General features: G+C 40.8%; 3 protein-coding genes across 6 annotated transcripts; 1 reads left to right on the plus strand and 2 right to left on the minus strand.

Moving 5' to 3' along the window:
• Positions 1-1,862: 1,862 nt before the first annotated feature.
• tada3l (transcriptional adaptor 3-like) lies at positions 1,863-5,640 on the minus strand. 2 transcript variants are annotated; one of them, XM_079578258.1, is made up of 10 exons: positions 5,624-5,640; positions 5,420-5,500; positions 5,064-5,318; positions 4,401-4,648; positions 4,228-4,333; positions 4,012-4,147; positions 3,450-3,553; positions 3,272-3,378; positions 2,605-2,796; positions 1,863-2,353 (listed from the first exon to the last, which is right to left on the minus strand). In XM_079578258.1, the coding sequence occupies exons 3-10, from the start codon at positions 5,271-5,273 to the stop codon at positions 2,161-2,163; spliced, it is 1,296 nt and encodes a 431-aa protein (XP_079434384.1). In that variant the 5' UTR covers positions 5,274-5,318; positions 5,420-5,500; positions 5,624-5,640; the 3' UTR covers positions 1,863-2,160. The 2 variants fall into 2 exon arrangements, with proteins under 2 accessions (XP_079434384.1, XP_079434383.1); XM_079578257.1 differs by lacking the exon at positions 5,624-5,640 and having other exon boundaries at positions 5,420-5,598.
• Positions 5,641-6,080: 440 nt separating this feature from the next.
• On the plus strand, positions 6,081-8,903 carry arpc4l (actin related protein 2/3 complex, subunit 4, like). The gene is made up of 6 exons (XM_079578897.1): positions 6,081-6,220; positions 6,853-6,971; positions 7,563-7,674; positions 7,766-7,861; positions 7,981-8,151; positions 8,425-8,903. Exons 1-6 carry the CDS (start codon positions 6,218-6,220, stop codon positions 8,428-8,430), a joined length of 507 nt encoding a protein of 168 aa, XP_079435023.1. The 5' UTR covers positions 6,081-6,217; the 3' UTR covers positions 8,431-8,903.
• A 734-nt stretch (positions 8,904-9,637) lies between these two features.
• On the minus strand, positions 9,638-19,178 carry pfkfb4a (6-phosphofructo-2-kinase/fructose-2,6-biphosphatase 4a). Of its 3 annotated transcripts, none has more exons than XM_079578287.1 (13): positions 15,734-16,060; positions 13,915-14,031; positions 13,746-13,842; positions 13,600-13,663; positions 13,392-13,523; positions 13,190-13,311; positions 12,231-12,438; positions 11,998-12,144; positions 11,744-11,848; positions 11,450-11,579; positions 11,260-11,322; positions 11,117-11,181; positions 9,638-9,978 (listed from the first exon to the last, which is right to left on the minus strand). In XM_079578287.1, exons 1-13 carry the CDS (start codon positions 15,945-15,947, stop codon positions 9,919-9,921), a joined length of 1,524 nt encoding a protein of 507 aa, XP_079434413.1. In that variant the 5' UTR covers positions 15,948-16,060; the 3' UTR covers positions 9,638-9,918. The 3 variants fall into 3 exon arrangements, with proteins under 3 accessions (XP_079434413.1, XP_079434414.1, XP_079434412.1); XM_079578288.1 differs by lacking the exons at positions 9,638-9,978; positions 15,734-16,060 and adding exons at positions 10,407-10,847; positions 18,995-19,178; XM_079578286.1 differs by lacking the exon at positions 9,638-9,978 and adding an exon at positions 10,409-10,847.
• Positions 19,179-19,408: the final 230 nt, after the last annotated feature.

A 19,408-nucleotide genomic window follows, 5' to 3' on the forward strand; every position in this document is an offset into this window, starting at 1 on the left:
TTTGGATATCCATCCATCTTCCACTTTTCCGTTTCCGGGTCGTAGGGCTGTTGCAGTTGCCTAAATCACATTGCACCGGGCCCCTTATGGCTCCTCTTGCAGGTGGTGGGTCCACAGAAGGACGGCCTCACGATTAATCGGGCCTGTTGGTCTCTCATAAGGGGCTTCTGAACCACTCTTGGTCTGACCCGCCACCTAGGACCTGTTTGCCATGGGAGACCCTACCAGGGGCACGAAGCCCCCGACAACAGAGCTCCCAGGATCATTCGGGGGCTCAAACCCCTCCACCACGTTAAGGTGGCGGTTCCAGGAGGGGTAATTTTGGATATACATGACATCATTTCAATAAGTACAAATGACACAGAATCTCCCATTCATTTCTATGGATGATGTCATTACGACTAGTCTAGTTCAGTTAGGGATATCCTATTATATTATATACAGTCTGTGATTACGAGTAGTAATGAATCTAGCTCTAGATCATCTACAACCAAATTTTGACTTACACATAGTTTAATTCTGCTTAGAGATATCTATAACTCCTGAAAATGTTTTATGTATACACAAATCTCTACTCAAATGAATATATCTTAATTTGACTTTTTGACTAGAAAAAAGTTCATTCAACGTTGTTTCTTTAGCTGTTTGTAGCCTCTATGGACACTTTTTATTGGGGGAAAGAATGCACTTAATGCAATTTGCCAAAATATTTGCAGAGATTTGGGTGATGTAGGCCTACAAACTACTTTTAGTCTCCTTAATTCAATTTGAAGTCTCCTTTAACATCAGAATGAATGCCTGGTCTGTGTTGACAACAGCTTTCTGCATTTGTGATGCCATGATGCTGCTGCACGTGGGTTAAACACTAACACTGTCATTTTCTGAAGTCTACATGGCTTCCCAATGAGCAGAATAATGTAGCCTCATATATTCAGGAATAGTTAATCACGGCCTCACCTGCTTCACAAGTGTTTACAGAAGCCTCCATAAGCCAATCATTTTGAGAATGCCCACAATCACTCACCAAGTCAATCTGCCACATGGACTGCAGAGGCCTGGGTGCTTCGGGACAACACAGGGCGGAGTAAATGTGGAATAAGCAAACAGTAGATGAGCATCAGTGAACGTGTAAGAGACATAAGCGCTGAACACAAAACCCACCTGCCTTGAGTGAAGCTCGAGAGACAACAAACCAACAAAAGGATCATCTGCTGCTCCCAGCCTGGAGGGGCCGCCGCTGCACCAGCCCATTCAGCAGCCATTCACCTGTGAGCGGTGCTGAATAGACCTGCGCGCTAATAAAAGCTTTTATTCGCAAGGTTATTATTGGTCTGCATGTCTGATATGAGGATATTAGGCTTTCTGTCTACAGCTTGATCAGGGATGTTGAACTACACTGCATGTAATATGTTGCAATGTCATAAAACTATAGGGAAGAGGTTTTGACTGTAAAGACACGTGTATAAGACCATCAAGCCAAAATTATGAATCAAGTTGTTGAATAAAAATGTTGCCTCTGTACTATTTTCAGCGTGTGCTCTCCCTCCAGTCTTTTATTGCATGTGTATCATTTACTACACATTTTGGCGCAAGAATGGGGTTCATTTGACCCTTTTCCTTGAGAATTGAGACACATTTTCAAGGAGTTGGGCCTTCCCTGGACCGTCCCAAATGAACGTGCTGCCATCTAGTGGTGTTTTTATGTTTCTACATTTTACAATACACATGGTTACTGTGGTTACCAATAACATGGGATGTGCTGACCAACTACTTCTGTAAGTGTGATTACAGCCAATTGTGCACCTCCACATTTGCATATCATTAACACAATTACAATAACCTCGGTTAACACATGGCTCCAGTCAGGGCCATATGTAAACTTTAACTTGACAGAAGATGCAGAACATATTCTATTCACAAATATTTCATTAAATCACATGTTTTTTATACAGTATCACAAAATTAAAATGAAAAAGGCATAATCACTCAACAAAGAAAACAAATATAAAATTGAAACTACAAATGGGTCTCTGCTAGAGGACATCACTGATGAAATTGGCTTTATGCTGTTAATAACACGTACTGGGCTCAGCTTATTGATCATGTAACAACATTTACGATCATTAGTCCCTTGTTCTGTGGAATTGTGTACATTGATCTCTATCCATCGAGTAATTTCAAGATGCTTTCTCGCTCTTTCAGTGCTTTCCAAGCTTGGTCTTTCTCCTTCTTGCTCGGTGTGCGTTTTTTTTGCCGAGCTGCCATGATTCGCCGAAACGCCTCCATGACCTCGTTGTCCGACACTCGTACTCGCTGCCTCAGCTCCTGTTTGCGCATCTCCTCCTTTGCCAAACTAGAGTAAGAAATAAAGTACAATTAATCCTATGTTGTTTGTTTGTAATGTTCACCAAAACCATTGAGGGGATATTCTCTACAGAATTTTAACTTTGATCATGTTTATTTTTGTTTTAACATAATAATCAAGGCTTTCTTTCTTTTTTAATATTGACACAAATTCTTCTTACGCTTGTCCAACAACTTCATGAATTTTTCTTTTTTATTTAAAAGTTCATAAAGAGTTAAACAGAAAACCCTAGCACTTACCGGAGCAGCTCCTGTTTGCGAGCTCTATTGTGAGCGCTCAGGGCTTTGAGCTCGGTCTGTCTCTTCTGGAGCTCAGCCAGAACCTCATCCTCTGAATCTCCACCAGGGCCCGGCCGCTCCTCAGAGTCCAGCAGCCCCTGTGCTACCAGCTCCTCTTTGATCCTGGCCTCCAGTGAACGCGTGTGGGGGACACTGCACAAAACAGGGGAGCGGTGAGCGACGCCTTTTGGGTCTCATAATGTTTTCAGTTCACACTTCTGTTCACATGGAAAAATACAAAATCCTAAAACATTGTGCATTCAGGTGGATCAAAACCACAATGCAAGTAGTTTCAAAATGCTAAAAGAAACCAAAGAGATAAACTATTTGGAACACACACATATGATACTACAAATAATATATTCATTTATAATTAAATCATTTATTTCTATTTTATTTTAAGTGAAAGAAGCTTTTCTGCAGCTAATCCAAATCTCAGCACTATAAAGTTTTATTTTTTATTTTTTAAATTCTGGACAAATCAAACAAACTTTGTCATTGTAGTAAAAGATCTTTACCAGTTTTACCCTTTCTTTCGAGCAATGTTTTTTTTAAATATAGGTTATTACATGAGTAAGATGAGACTCAAAAAAGTTTCTGTCGGTATGACTACTTTACATGCGCTCACCTGAAAGATTTTCCTTGGCTTCGGGGAGAAGTTCCAGCTCCATCATTAGCATCTTTCCCAGTAATGTCTGGGATGGGAGAATCCTCCATAGGGGATATAATGTTCTCCTACAAGAATCGCACAGCCATTTTCATATGTTTTCAAGCCAAGGATGAATGAGAGTGATTGTTGACGTTACCTCTACAAGAGCCTGTAGCAGACGCTGGGTCAGAGGACCAAAAGGACAACCATCTTCTGGAGATTCATGCTGAGATTCAGACTTCTTTAGGAGTGAGTCCACATCTAAAGACATCAACAACAACAAAGAAACAAACAGAATTTATCAAGCATGAGTGAAATTAGCCTGGCTCGCAGCCATTCATTGCTTCAACAGTCGAGAGCCACTGCTTTAGGTCACAAAAGCACCATCTTGGTCCATCAGTGAAAACGTACTGTAGAATCTTTGACCCTTAAAGCATTGTCTTTCAAACTGTGGTACATGTACCACTGGTGGTACTTGGACATCTTCAAATAGTACTCGGGGTCAACTGTAGTTTTCAACTTCATTTAGTTATACTGTAATAATTATAATTACGCTGTAATAATCGCTATGTTATCGTTAAGATTTTGTCCGATTTAGATTTCTTTTCGACCCTTTCAAGTCCAGATATGAGGAGAAATATTTTATCAGGTGGTCCTTGGTGTGAGAAGAACTACTTCCATAAAAGTAAGAATATGAACTGTGCAAGAAGTCACTTTACCCTTTGCATCCAGCTCCGACAATGGCCCGCCCATTAGATTTTTCTTCTTATCATTGGCTCGTGCTCCTTCCCTCTGCTCCTCCAGCAGATCCTCCTGAGCCCACCGCTGAGAGTAGTGTTTTCCTAAGGCTGGTATCTAAAAACAATAACAAATGGCTTAAATGAAACAAAACGCAGGGATAAATTAAACTAAGAGTACATTTGTTATTGTCATACTTTGAAATACTCTGCCTCATCGTCTGGGGGCTTTAAAAGTTCCTCTAACAATCGGATCTCCTCATTTGTGATATCAGCACAATATGGTTCCACTGACGCCCAAAATCTAAGGAAAAAGCTTGGCATTACTGGAATTCACTGTTGAGCAAACTAATGATATGACCTTGGTTTACCTGTTAGGGGCGTCATTCTTGGGAACACGTGGAATGTCCTGTGGATCTTCTGTAAATTCATACTCCTGAACCTTGGGCTGGATGTTCTTCGACTTTGGTCTACCTGGGCCAGGACCAGGGGCATGGCTTCCTTTGCCATCCAACTTCTGTTTTTTTGGTTTATGCCGGGATGTGGCAGCAGGATCTGGGTCTTTATCAGTCTTCAGAAACCGCTTGTCTCCTTTCTTGTCTTGCCAGTCCGTGAGAATCTGAAATTTAGCGAGACCCGAAATAAACTAAAATACAGAGCTTCTTCTTCAATGGGATTAGTGACTGGTGGTGCTATAGTTCTATGGATCCCAACCTTTTTTTAAATTATTATTTATCATTTTATCCCTTTCCTTTATTCCAATTACATTTTTTATCACTGATTTGAGATGGAACAACCAAGTAACTTTCTTTAGTGCCGTTTCAGGACACACAAGGAATTAAAACTTTAGTACATGTTTTTTGCTAGATACCAAGCCCTACTGACAAAACCTTTTGAGATGTGAGGTGAAACCCCGAGAGCTAAAACAACCCAGTACTTATATAGACTTGAGACCCCTTTTCTACCATGCAAAACTCCAGGACAACAGAGCCAGCACTTAGGCTCTGCCTTTGAATTGTCCCATCCAGCCCTACCTGTCTCTGTTCTTCTAAAGCTCTGAGGCGGCGGCTGGCTGACGACAGGAGGGTCTCCAGTTCTAGCTGCAGAGTGTCCAGTTCTTCAATCCCGATGCCATCGTCCTCTGAGCGGCCGAGCACAGCTGTGTATCGTGGGCACACCTTCACGTGCTCCACGGGCTTGAAATCGTAGTACTTCAGAGGAGGGCAGTCCTTAAGTTCACTCATGATGCTGAGAGTCACAGGCTGAGCAACACACCTCTGTTATGTCACCTGTGTAGAAGGAAAACACAGAAGCGTCAACTATTAGCGCTGATAAAACAGATGTATGCATCTTCTCCATCTCACTCACACACCCACACTCACGCACTTACGTAAACTCACGTACACGCCATTGCTGCTTTGCCTTTGGGCCCGAATCAGCAACAAAACGCTTTTTATGCTTTTAAAACACACTGTAATATAACAATAATGCGCGGGTAGCTTGCGTACCTACTATTTAACCATTAAAACCGATAAATACAATATAATGCGGGAATTAAGCAAAATTATAAACGTTAAAGAGAATTTTTTTTTACCGTCAACGGATGGCGTCCATGATGGAATAGACCATTAGGTGCCTATGGGGGGGTCGAAATTTTACTAAGTCATATTTACAAGTACATTAAAATGATTCATACAATAGTAAACAAATAAATACTACACACTAAAATAAATTAATGGTAAATCACACAAATATGAAGCAAAACAAATATGTTAAACAGGAAAAACTAAGAAATCTGTGTGATGATCTCAGCGTAAGATGGTATGACCGGAACAAACCATGAAGCGCTGCAAAAGAAAAGAAAAAAACACCGAAAGAAACAATTAAAAAAAAAAGGAAGTTATTTGTTTTTCAATCAAACTACTTTATGTTGCACGTTTTTAATTTCAAATATATATATCAAAAATGATCATTCATCATGCCGGCGTTTTATGTCCTTATATAGAGTTACAGATTACGGTTGCTTTGTTTTGCGCACCGCGTAAGCGCCGCGATGGCCAGAGCGGGTTGTGAACGAGGCTTCTGCTTCCTCTAAAAACAAGCGCACCCTTTTTCATCGACGATGTAGGATTTACGGAAGCAGAGTCCCAGGCGTGGCAGTGGAACTTCCGTCCTCTACAGCTCCAAAATGGTAATGTATCCTCTAACGCTTGCTTTATCTTTATCTTTTAACTTGACAAACCTTTCATACAAGTCTATATTCTGACTAGCTACATAATACCGTGTTGCTGCTTTGGATGTTTTTAAAAGGTGTTGTGAGGCTTGACTCTTGCATCCCTGACAGAGACATGAAGCAGATCAATAATCACCTTCATATTTCTTATATTGTCACTATTATTTCTCTAGGAGGCTATTTCCACTGCAAACCCATCTTCAATCTTTTCACTTTATACATGAGCAAGAGAAAGGGATGAGTTTTGCATGATACAGTTGCATACCACTGTACCATGTATCCTCAAATCCAGAGAGAAGTTGATGACAGTCCTCTAGCAAAGTAGTGCTTTGTTTACACAATGAGCATGCATGCTGTGAGAAGTGAGTTTAGTTTTCATTTGAAGCACAGCATTTATGTCCATTATAAAAGAACCAAGGCGTAATATTTTACAAAAGCAGTGCTTCATAACATCTTAAAAACATTAGGTTCTAGGTGCTTTTGCATATGACAGTGAAATCTATCAGAAAATGAGCAACTACTTCAAAACAAGTGATTAGATTAAGTTCAAATTCATGCATCTTCCCGGTCTTATTTTTTGTTTTCTGCAGACGGCAACTTTACGCCCCTACTTGAATGCTGTGAAGGCCACTCTGCAGGCTGCCCTCTGTCTGGAGAACTTCTCATCTCAAGTGGTGGAACGCCACAACAAGCCCGAGGTGGAAGTCAGGTATGTCCCTGCTTTAGAGTGTGTAGTTTGAGGCTATTCTCAGATTAGTTTGAACCTTCAGGCGTGTACAGACCTGTACAAGCATGCAAGACATTCACAAAGGTTTAGAAAAGACAAGCACGGGCAGGTTTTCCTTGCAGATGTTGGCACACGTTATCATGTCTGAACTTTTCATTGTAGTTTGCACTGTTATTTGTTTTTCTGCTATTAAATATGTAAATCAGGGCCGAAAGCAAATTGCCCCACGGGAACCATGTCTGTTCTGCTTTTATTGGACAATTATAAAGTGTTACATACTCATTATAATGATGTCCTCTGCTGTGACCACCCCTTTTTGTGTTCATTGAAGTAAAGCTTAATCAACTATGTGTTAAAGATGATTTAGACTTGCAGGTGAAATGCATAAAGTTTACTAGTGTATTAATGGAAGAATGAATTCAAGTATCATCACTTTTGTCACCTAAAATATTGCTTCATATGATTTAACTATAATCATACCAGGCAAATGTTCTGTCTTAACTTGTTGAGTGTTATTTAATTATATGTCATTTCACCGTCTAATGGAATTCTCATGTTTATCTGGGACAACAGGAGCAGTAAGGAACTTTTACTCCAGCCTGTAGTGATCAGCCGCAATGACAAGGAGAAGGTGCTTATCGAGGGATCCATTAACTCAGTCAGAGTCAGCATCGCTGTCAAGCAGGTAACTACAAACATCTGCTCTATGTACTTTGTGATAATACAAGATTTAAAAAAAAAGGTAAACATGATAATCATCCTGCCTCAACCTTCAGGCTGATGAGATAGAAAAAATCCTCTGCCATAAATTCATGCGCTTCATGATGATGAGAGCCGAAAACTTTTTTATCCTGCGGAGGAAGCCTGTTGAGGTAAGATACTGCAAATGTATAAGGAGTTTTAAAAAGTTGGATCTATAATTGCTATGTTGTGTTTAAAAAAGAAGAAAGCATTAAGACTAGTTGTCGCTCTTTCCTCTTACGATTTCCAGGGATACGACATTAGCTTTTTGATTACCAATTTCCACACGGAGCAGATGTACAAACACAAGTTGGTGGATTTTGTCATCCACTTTATGGAGGAGATCGATAAGGAAATCAGCGAGATGAAACTGTCTGTCAACGCTCGAGCCCGTATTGTTGCAGAGGAATTCCTAAAAAATGTAAGATTTTGTGTTGTTTTTGTCAACATAGTAAAAAAAAAAAGGAGCAAAAGAAGGATTGCAGTCATGGGGTCTGCCCTCTGCTATACTATACCCGCCACAGCTACTATTTGTTTGAAATCTAAAAACACCAATCAATAATCGCAGACAATAATGGCCTTTTTGGAAACACCTTCTGGCTGTACAAATATTTTTTTATTGATTTAGATGTGTTGTTTTGGTTTGTCTAACTTCTTTTTCATAAGCCATTCTATTTTTGTTCGCTCCACCCAGTTCTGAAGTTGCCATTATCGACGAAACATCTCCAAACCCACGGGATGCTCAAGGGGCCAAATCAGCACAAGCGTGAAGACGTGAAATGGAGAGGGGCCAAACAGAGTATGAGAGGAAAATGACTTATCTGGCAACACCGAAATTTGTGTCTGTCTCAAGCCGACCCTGTACTCATGAATATCAATGATTGTATATAATGAAATCTTTAGTTGTTTCATTTTCTGCTACTTAGAACACAATGGGCGGGTCCTTGATAGTATTAAAGTTGATAAGCATGATTACAGGGCTGCTGAGGCGGCGTGAATTGAAATGGCCAGAATCTTTGTAGTTTGTCTGTGTATGTCATTGCCATTGTTGTCTCTTTCCAAATCTATCAAGAAGGAACAGAGCACAGGCAGTTGATTGTCAAAAAACATTTCTGCCGGCTGACAAAATGTTTAAAAACATGTGTTGATTCGAAATAAAATCAAGTGTTTGTATCTATCCATCTTGAGTCTTGTTCATACTAAATATCCTAAAATTATTTTCATCCTCTTTATTTTATAGAGTATAAAAGTCTCAATAGTAGCATCGAAAGAAGAAAACATGTCCATACAATATTCATTCATGTTAAAAGTTTCAATACAAAGCACAAGTTCAGTTGTTCAGCGGAGGAGGAAATGTTGTCAGACTTTAACTACTTCTCACTTTCTGTTTTTAGCCGAGTTACTCACGGATATGTCAACCTTTCTGGGCCTCAATGTTCACATGAGACGAGCGGCTCTTTGGATGTCGCTTCTAACACTTTAACACAAATTCTTTTTGATTAAAAAAGTTTGCCTTGTATGAAATGCTCGATTGAAAGTTTTAGAAATATCAGTTTTTTTTCCTTTTAATAAATAATAGTTATTATATAAGTTAATTCTACATTTTAATAAAATTATTTTATGAGACTTAAGAATAGAAATTAAAAACAAAACAAGGTCACTGCACTACACTCAAAAGCAATGTATAAAAATAGCACGTTTATTTTGTTTTAAGCAAGATACTGTCAGCATAAAGTCATTTGCAATTAAAATTACTTCACAGAAATATAATTAAATATGGAACATCTCGGTATTTTTTTAATTTATGTGCAACTTTATGGAAATTTAGTATCATTAAATACATCACAAATTAAGTCACTGTAAAAACACAGTGGTAATTATTGATTGGTTGTATCACAATGAGGTCAGACTCCAAATTGCACATAATCAATGAGCACGTGACTGACACTTGATCATTTACTGAAAACTCCAGAATTAAAGTGTGGTGTCTGACCCCCAATGTACAAGAGAATATATTTTTGGATCAGAGTTCCACAAGTATCTTATAAATATGAACACTGAAGCTTTAACACTACTGTGCAGGAGCGAATCAACATAAACAACTTCAATGTAGAAAGTGCAGAGGTGGAGGAAGCACGTCAGGAGACTTCACTGGTGAGGAGGCAGAGGAGGAGGTGACAGGGCAACATCAGAAGTGAGCAGGAATGGTCTGCAGAGCATCTGCGGTCGTGCGGTGGATGTTCACATTCTACAAATAAAACCACATGTTAAAAGCATCTATTTGTTGCACTGTAGCTTAAGAAACAGAAATCCTTGATATTTTTTAATACAAATGCGAGACATAAACCACCAACTGTCCTGTCATTAGAAGTCAGAGCCTGAATGTTAATGAATGCAGTTTGTTGTGCAGCCTCATGAATGGAAGTACTTCATCGTGTGCGAGAATGGGAGACTAAAAAAAAAGCAGAGCGCTGACTTGTGTGGCTGTCCGCAAAACAGAAAAATAAGCAAATAAGATACTGATATTAATATTATCAACAGAGAAAAAACAGGACGAGGATTCATGGATATAGCACTGGTTGATTACAGTTTATTTAAACTTTAAAACACACACACGACTTTAATTATTGTTAAACAGACTTGAAGATACTGTATACTGACATTTGTGCAATGCTGCAACATATAGGGAATGGATTTTCTTACTTCAACACAAATAAAATTGAACAGACAAGATTCAGAGACTGTTTAGTTTACAGATAAGCTCAAACAAGTATTAACAAAAATATTTTACCAATTAAGGCTTAAGCCACCCTTAAGGATTCTGGAAGAAAACTACTTGACACAAAAATTGTGTCTGTATTTTATTCAAAGTAATTATCAACTGGATTCCAGTCAATTGCAGCCATGATCACAGCTTTAAGAAGAGAATCAGTATTGACAGGCGTCGCTCAGTCTGGCAGGTGCATTGTGCGTCTGAATGCTTTAGCATGTGTTGTGTGGGGAATAGGTAGAAGGCTATGGCCTCATTGGTGTAATGTGAGGGAGAGGGATATAGTCTCATTGATGAGCTGGCACTGTTAGCAAAGCATCCTCTGACAGCCGCCATACGTCTACGTTCTGTTTGATGACAGTAAAGACACATCAGTTAAACGCTAAGGCAGTCTCTGAAGAAGAAAACATTAAGACATTTTTACAATATATTTGTCAGATCAGTTTTGTGTTTTGTCACACACATCCAGCCTGGCATGTTTACAGGCATGAGTCCCATGTGTGTTTACGACCATGCACTGGCCTTACCAAATAAATAAACAAACAAACAAACTAAGAAGACCACCCTTAAACAATTTTACCAAGCATTTCAAAAGTCTCTTGTGGGTTTGACCTACCTCTGGCTTCTCTCGGTGTGTGTCTACAGCCTCTACATTTAAATGGATCGATTCAACCTTACAACCTAAAAAGTCAGTACATGTACAGTGTTAGAACACTAACAACTACCATTTCCATTGTCAGTGCTGAATAATGCTCCTACCATAGGCCACCGGAGTCAGCTTGAGTACAGTATGCAACGGGCACTTTAGGTACGGCAGCTCCTCTGTGGAAGAAAGAAGAAATGCATTACTACACCACAATTAATACTTTTAGCAGTCATGGACCACTTCACATGCTTTTACATTATTTCATTACAGGGTTTCAGTCATACTTTGCTGTATACTGTGTACCTGCTGTCTTATCCAGGAAGTAGGCCAACAGGCAGCGCATCACGGCCTGATGGCAGACGACCAGCACATTCTCCTGCCTCTCCAGCTCCATGATGACTGGCTCCAACCGCTGCACCAAGTCTTCATAAGACTAAATACAAGCAACATTTTGTCAAAGTCCAGTATCATCTCGGCACGTCAGAGTTGTGTGTGATTGCATTTAGAGTTGGCTCAAGTACTTAATTCAAAGGCAACGCAACAGAAATACAAGAGACAATAGACAATAAAGTGACGGGGGATGTTCTCAGTACTGACCTCTCCTTTCGGGTAGCGATAGCGGTACTTGTCCTGGTCTCTCAGAGCAAACTCCAGAGGATAGTTCTCTTGGATTTCCTCATACATCAACTCCTCACACACACCCTAAAATCATTTGAATGCAAATTATTATTCAACAACTCTTACTTCAAAGTTAACTTTGTCACCCACAGAGTTTGTGTATGTATTATCCACAGTGTTTCTTTCCACCCATTACACATTGTTTGTTTACACATAGTAAAATGCCCACTCACTGCATCAATCTCATTCAGGACTTTCCACTGTTCATAAGGCACATGCAGGGCCTCTGCCGTCTGGATGGTTCTCTTCATCTGACTGGTCCATATCTTAAGATCGCTGATGTGCTGGGTCTGGATGAACTGGCTCAGCTTCTTTGCAAACTTCAGGATAAACACATGAGAAACCAGTTTATTATGACTATGTGCCAAAATGCTTGCTGCAGAATGTTCCCTGTGATTATTTGCACCTCTTTTCCTCTGAGAGTGAGGCCGGAGTCTCCCCCGATGCAGCCCTTGACGTTGAGCTCACTCTCGCCATGGCGACACAGGTAAATGGAGCGAGGCGTAATGTGTATGTTCATGAGGTAGTAGACGATCCGGCTCTGGATGTGGTCTAACACACGGTTCACCAGGTAGCGCTGACCAACATCTATGATCTTGATGTAGGACAGATCCCTGCGAGACCATCACAGTGAAACATAGTATTGCTGAATACTTTTGCAATTGTCATAGTTCTACCATTTTATTAAGAAAAATGTATTAGAAAATTCTCTGTGACTGATTTGGAGAATTGATGAGAAAGAAGTGCATTAAAACTGTATAATGCACGGCTCCGAGTTGTTTAATCCACTTATACCATGTTCCCACAAACAGAAACTGTCATCAACTCCAGGGCAGGAGATTTTTTCTGTTTTAAGCTGTTTTACCTGAAACTAGTTACAGCTCACATGTTTGTCGTTACTATGGAAACAGCTGCAGTGGAGTGATACGTTTGTTAAGTGGTGACGTCACAGCTCTACTTCCCGGTAGTGCGTGAAACTACAAAAAAACTCGAATACCAAAACCAATATTTCTGAAACTCAACGGGGAGTTACTGAACATACTTATTTCTCAGGCCCATTAGCCAAAAATGCTGTACCTACTGCTATCAAAGTAATATTTACCAAAATCGGTACATCCGGGTTAGCGGAGAGAAATGCTAACGGCACAGCATCTACGCTAAAGTTTTTAATGTTTTTTTTCTCACATATTTACGGTCTGCTAGTACCCGGAAGCGGAAGTCGTGACGTCACACTTAACCAACGTATATAGAACATGATTGACTGGCTGGACATTATACAGTTTTAACGCACACCAGTTAGCCAATCAGAATTGAGTATTCACCCAGACCATTGTATAATTATTGTAATGTGGTTTCCGTCCTCACCTGTCGAGTACTTCATCCAGGGTTTCATACGAGTTTTCATAACATTTAATTCTCTTCATAAAGTCTTCCACTGCCTCGTCCGAGTTACAGTTGGTGTAATCTGGACTACCGAGCTTGACTTGCTAGATAAAGCATAGAATACACACAACACTTAGAAAGCTACATACAAATAAAGCAAGGACGCATGTAAAGAGACACTTGCCACGATGTTCTCTTGTATGACGTCAGGGTCTTCACACACAGACTCCACAAAGAACACTTTAAACCCATTTTGATCAGCGAACTGGAGAATGGTATCTCTTCTCTCCCTGGTGGTGTTTGTTGCATCAAAAACCTAAATGATTAAATTATGACAAATAGTAGGATTAGAACTGCCATGACTTACTCTTGATCACAGTTAACAGACTTACAGCAACTTGTCCTCCGCTCGTAAGATATTGTCGCACATCATTCAAAGCAGCCGATGCACATTGTCTAAAATGGTTAATAATGTAATATTAGTCCACAAATTTATCAAAGAGAGGCTAAAAATACCGGGGACAATCCACTTTGTTACCGTCGTATCCTTAAGCCCTCCTCATTGTCGGGACGAAAGAACTCAAAAGACTTGTAGATCTTTAGAAGTTCTCTTCTGTACTGCCCGACATTGAATTCTATACAGAAGAACATACAAAACACTCATCGAATGCGTATGGTCCATACTTCAAAGACATAATGATACATACCTCTGGTGGGCACTCCAATCCAGTTTAGATAGCGAGTCAGTTTCTTGGAGATGTACGTCTTCCCTCTGGCAGGAAGGCCCACAGTCACAATCAGAGTGGGGCAGTTGGTCATGCATACTGTGAAGAAAAGTAGATGATCAAAGTTTATTCATTTGGCTTAAACATTGTGCGAATTTCTGCCTGTGTATAATTAAGACAGCTCATCTCTGGCGAAAAGCAATCAAAAAGGACAAAATATCCAAGAAAACGGAACTTTTGTCTGAAATATGGAGTCTCTGAAACATACACAGATTTGACCAAGTACTAGAGATTATTGAAATGACGCATTTTCTCCAGCTTTACCCATATCTAAAAGCAAAAAAGGGTCGGAAAGCAACAAAAAAGGCGACAAAAACACACAGTTAAAGTAATAGTCTGTAAGTTTGCAAAGTGAGGAGATGGTGAAATTTTAAAGTAAACAATCGAGTCCCACCCTTCCCCTCCTGACTGGACCAACAAGCCACCCCTAGTTTGCAAAAGGATGAGAGCGAGAACAAACGTAAGTAAACGATCAAGCTCCTCCCCCTTCCTCCTGATTGGACCTGACAGGTCGGTTTACAGGAAAGCTCGTCTCATTGGTCAAAATGATGGCACCGGGGATTCTAGCTAGTGTCTGAGGACAGCAAAGGGAGGGACTTTAGTAAAAATATAGTTATTGAATATTACTTAGCTCACGTCAAATCTCAGCGCTCAGTTATACACACATCTATTACATTTTTAAAACATGTAAACTTACAGACTATCACTTTAAGGAGTGATGAAAAAGCAACAAAAGTGACAATAAAGTGACAAAAACAAACACAACAAAAACAAAAAAGTGCAAGAGGCAAGAGTATGATGAAAAAGCAGCAAGAAAGCCAAACAAGAACAATAAAAAGGTGACAAAAATGGGATTAAAAAGTGACCAAAACACGGCAAAAAAAAACTACGAAACCGTGACGATAAAACGCTTTAAAAATGTGACAAAAAAGCTAGTCAGTTTTGTAGTTCTTAGCTTTCAAATGAGGCGTTACACAGGCCAATAGAGTTCGGGAATGTGATGTCATATCGCTAAGCATCATGGGATTAGCAGCAATTATAAACTAATGGAGATTTTAAAAGTTAAAATACTGTTAGTTATTGTTCACATCAAAACACTTTGACACTACTGTGAGTTAGATGCTTTTTTTTTTTTAGATGCTTTTTTTCCTCTACTTTTTACACCGTTTAGCTAATAATATAATGCTAGTATGTAAATGTATGCTAACAGCTGCAAACATGGCGGATCTCCATGGTAACTGTGGATTTTCCCGAACACCCCCTGTCCAGAAGCTTTTGGGTAAAGCTGAACTATGGAAATGGACTTGGGTAAGACATTCATAAACGGTACTGGAGTGAGCAAAATGACACAATCCAACTTCTTGTACTTTGCTGTATATATTTCTATGTTTGCAACACATCAGTGCTTTGCGGCGCATCCCTCTCATCCCCCTGCGCTGTGGGATACTGTGACCACTGTGACCCTATTGCACTGAACATCACATGAGGAGAAACCTTACGTAACAAAGTGCACCAGATGGCAGCAGAATGACACGCCTGAACTTCACGAACTCAAGTGTTGTCTTTTCGTGAATAAAACGCTGGCGTGATCCTTGTTTGATTGTAGCTTCTTCCACGTGCGCAGAGGTATAACAGAAACCCAGACAACGTAGCTCACTGTTGCTAAACGACGACAAACTGGAGCTAGCCGCGCAGTGCTAACATCGCAGCGCGGATCCGACTCCCCGACTGTCATACGCACCCTTTCTCTGAGAGATGTGCTTTTCGGGAAGGCCATTTTTACAAGGCATCCAGATCTTCTTCAATGGGTTTTGTGTGAGTTCCCGCGGATTTGACGGTGCGTTGTCTTCCATTGCGTGTTGTTGCTGTTGTAGAAGAGGAGGGCTGGAGGGGCTCTTAGCGGGAGCACGGGCTCTCTGTCCGTGAGGATGCTCTGAAGGTGACCGGTGTTTCATCCGCGGGGCAGAGATCGCGGAGGATGGCGATAGAGGAGGGAGAAGCAAGAGCTGTGCCTGTGTCTGTGTGCGCCTCACTCACTCCCGGGACACGTGATAGATCTGACCACGAAACGTAGTGACGAGTGGCGTAACTTCATCTACTCATTCATCGAACTTGAGCCACAAATGGGGGTTTGAAGACAAGGTGAAAGACTGGGATAAAACCGAGAGTTAAGAAAACATTAACAAGCCCCTTGATTTGTATTTTGTCGTGTTGATTTAAACATCCCAAGAGCAGATTACTGTGCACCATTTCTGAACACAAGAGGGCAGCAACAGCAAAGACCTTTGAGACATGTTATCTTGTTCCTGATCACCTTTGTCATGCTGTGCTTCCCTCTCCAGCTGACTCTCACTATGCAGTAGTACCTCAGCAACTGAGACTGAGGATCATCTGCGGTATGTATGAACTATGAAGCACGTGGAGCACAAACCAATAATAATAGCCTTAAACACAACTTGAAAACAAGTTTCAATCACATAAATAAATATGTATGAAAAGAATGTTGACATTCATATAAAACAGTTGCAAACACTATAGCCTAACAAAATATAGAGATAGTTTGATGTACTATTTTCGGCAGCATTTTCAAAGAATGGATGGCTATTTATTACAATTGTTATTTAGACAAAATAATCATTACATATGCATCATAATGTAGCCTATACTCTCTGTAAGCTTTAAACCGGACTCATTAGATGGCAGCATTAGATCGAATCTACATGGACTACAATGAACACAACTCTGTGCCAAATGTGCTATCTTGCTATCTTGTTATTGTTTTTTACCCTGGATAATAAGGTCCACAACTAAGTTGTACAGGACATCCATCCATCCATCCATCCATCCATCCATCCATCCTTCTTCTTCTTCCACTTGTCCGTTGCCGGGTCGTGGGGGCAGCTGTTGGCGCTGCCCAAATCACATTGCACCAGCCCCTTATGGCTCCTCCTGCAGGTGGTGGGTCCACAGAAGGACGGCCTCACGATTCTAACTGGGCCTGTTGGTCTCTCATAAGGGGCTTCTGAACACACAGGACAATGGTTCTCAAATGGTGGATCGCAACCTAAACGTGGGTCATAGGACTATTTTTAGAATGTTGCAGACCGTTGCCAATAATGACTATACCTTTTTGATTGTCAGCCAATGATCAAATTATCTTCTAATACGTTTTAAACAATCACTGGATCATGGCTTATCTTGATTTGCTGAAGTTTAACAAGTTGGAAGCCACATGCTCCTCTAACAGGCACAATGTGCAGCCCGGGGGCCAAATGAGGCCCTCAATTAATCTTTCATAAATTTAATTTTGGACCCACTAAAAGTGTTGGTTTTGACGGATGATTTCAAAATCATCAAAAAAAAATCATTCAAAAACTCAGGAGATGGTGCAATTTCTCAGTCAATCTCTATACTAACAGTCTCACAAAAACTGCCATGAGGAGGCTCCCTGGATCGAGGGGGAAACTTTGGCATGTGTCGAAAATGGAAATCCAGTTGTCTTGTAAGACAACAAGACAACTTTTGTTTTAAATTGGAGCTTTGAAAATAATATCCGTACAGAAAATCCACAAATATTTAACCTTTTTACTTTTTGTTAATAAATTTTGAAACTATGTTAATCTGTGGAAACCATGAGTTTTTTCAACTGACAACTAATCCAGCCGTGTGACTGACAAATGTCACCATTTTTTATTCCATATGGATAGATGGCCTTTAGGGCCAGTAGTTAGTCAACCTGTGGGCTGGGACCCCCACTGAGGTCTCTAGACAATTTCAAGGGGTCTCCTGATCATATGGGAGACACAGATATGTATCCTGTCGGCGTCGCAAATAACAGCGTTTCAAAAGATTGAGAACTACTGACTTAAGCTTTAGGCATCTGTATCACATAGTCTATATATCAGGAGCGTCCCATCTTTTTTCATCGAGAGCCACATATCGAAGTGTAGACCAACGATCGGTGGTCTGTGTAGTGAAACATTCACCCAGGTGCATTTCACAAAGTAGCACGAGTAAAAAGTACAATCTGTGTGCCAATTCAACAAGAAGTCTGAGGGCCACCAAAATGATTTGGCCCCGGGCAGCACTTTGGGCACCTCTGGTATCATAGATTTCTGACATATCCTCTGCCTCAGTGATAGACTACAGGTTCTTCAGGATGTTATGTCACATAAAGGCAATATATAAGACACACAAAGACATAGGTCTACCCGATAGTTGTTGTGTTTGTGTGTTTGTTTACAAAGACTTGACAGGACTAATGCCAGGGTCATTAGTCCTGACATTATGGTCTAAATGGGGATCTTGAATGTAACTCTACGATCCTCTTTGAATGGGACATGTTGGCGGGGAGTTCAAAATGGGGTAAGGTGATTTATGTCTCTAATATTAACAGGAAGCTGCGCAGGGATCCTCTTCCTCAGCAGCTGTCAGCCTCTATAGTAGCTAACAGTCTTTAGCTTCCAGACAGAGACTGATAGGCGCTTATAGCCCGGTATCATTATAGGCACAGGCAATCCCTTGTATTTAACTTTTTAGAACATGGGGCGTGTGCGCACGTAGCTGGCTACATGATCAAACGCCACATGACAACAACAGAGGGATGCGCAACCAGTAGGTCATCATAGACTATAGATGTCCGCGGTCTGCAGTGGGATATCAGAGACATATTTGGCTACTAAATGAAGGTAAGCTCTCATAAACAGAGCACATGGAGGACGCAACACGAAGCAAAAACTGATTTCACAACATAAACATCTGACAAATGTTTGATTGTCTCATATTCCCTTGTTCATTCAACTTCATGTCAGCGGGTCTGTTCTGCGTCCTGAGCTGGGTACAATGCCAGCCGAGACTGCCGTGGAGAAGTAGGGGAAAGGTGACAGCGCAAGCACGTCTCGCTTTGTTTACGTCCTCGAGCTTCGAGTCACATCATTGCACTATTATGGCAGATGTACACATACTGTTGCCTGTTTAAAGACGTTATTACGTGTGGTCCTACCTTCTTGTCCCTGGATCTGTGCGCTCCTGGCCCGGCTGGAGCAGCCTCTCATCATGGGTGACTGTCTGATGGAGCGCGCGGCTGGTGGTGGAGTAAAGGGTTTGTTCCGTGCTGATGTTCACAAACGCGCACCCAATGCCCCTGGAATGGACCAACTGCCCGTTTTCTCAAAATCTACCTGCCTCCCCCCGAACCCTCCCACTGCCCTCCCACTGTCTACAGCTGGGTCTGCCCTGTCTATGTCCTGCCTTCGCCGTGACTGAGCTCCCATGACGCTAAAGTTAAATTTAGGTCGCACGTATTGTCTTCACGAGCCTGTGCAAGTGCAGGTCTGTCGCTCATCACTGCTCATTAGCCATTAGACCAGGTCTTACACTAAAAGACCATTAGCATTCAGCTCTTAATGAGATATAA

The sequence above is a fragment of the Gobius niger genome (genome assembly GCF_951799975.1).
Source record: "Gobius niger genome assembly, chromosome: 20".
Taxonomy (NCBI): Eukaryota; Metazoa; Chordata; class Actinopteri; order Gobiiformes; family Gobiidae; genus Gobius; species Gobius niger.

What these genes read in the sequence shown, in the direction of transcription:
- tada3l (XM_079578258.1), bottom strand. Translation starts at nt 5,273, where the DNA reads ATGAGTGAACTTAAGGACTGCCCTCCTCTGAAGTACTACGATTTCAAG. An exon ending in AAGAATGACGCCCCTAACAG is followed by an intron (nt 4,334 to 4,400) that starts GTAAACCAAGGT and finishes CTTTTTCCTTAG; the next exon opens with ATTTTGGGCGTCAGTGGAAC. An exon ending in CGCAAACAGGAGCTGCTCCG is followed by an intron (nt 2,354 to 2,604) that starts GTAAGTGCTAGG and finishes TTCTTACTCTAG; the next exon opens with TTTGGCAAAGGAGGAGATGC.
- arpc4l (XM_079578897.1), top strand. An exon ending in AAGCCCGAGGTGGAAGTCAG is followed by an intron (nt 6,972 to 7,562) that starts GTATGTCCCTGC and finishes CTGGGACAACAG; the next exon opens with GAGCAGTAAGGAACTTTTAC. An exon ending in TGCGGAGGAAGCCTGTTGAG is followed by an intron (nt 7,862 to 7,980) that starts GTAAGATACTGC and finishes TACGATTTCCAG; the next exon opens with GGATACGACATTAGCTTTTT.
- pfkfb4a (XM_079578287.1), bottom strand. Translation starts at nt 15,947, where the DNA reads ATGAAACACCGGTCACCTTCAGAGCATCCTCACGGACAGAGAGCCCGT. An exon ending in TCATACAAGAGAACATCGTG is followed by an intron (nt 13,312 to 13,391) that starts GCAAGTGTCTCT and finishes TGCTTTATCTAG; the next exon opens with CAAGTCAAGCTCGGTAGTCC. An exon ending in ATCGCTACCCGAAAGGAGAG is followed by an intron (nt 11,580 to 11,743) that starts GTCAGTACTGAG and finishes GCTTGTATTTAG; the next exon opens with TCTTATGAAGACTTGGTGCA.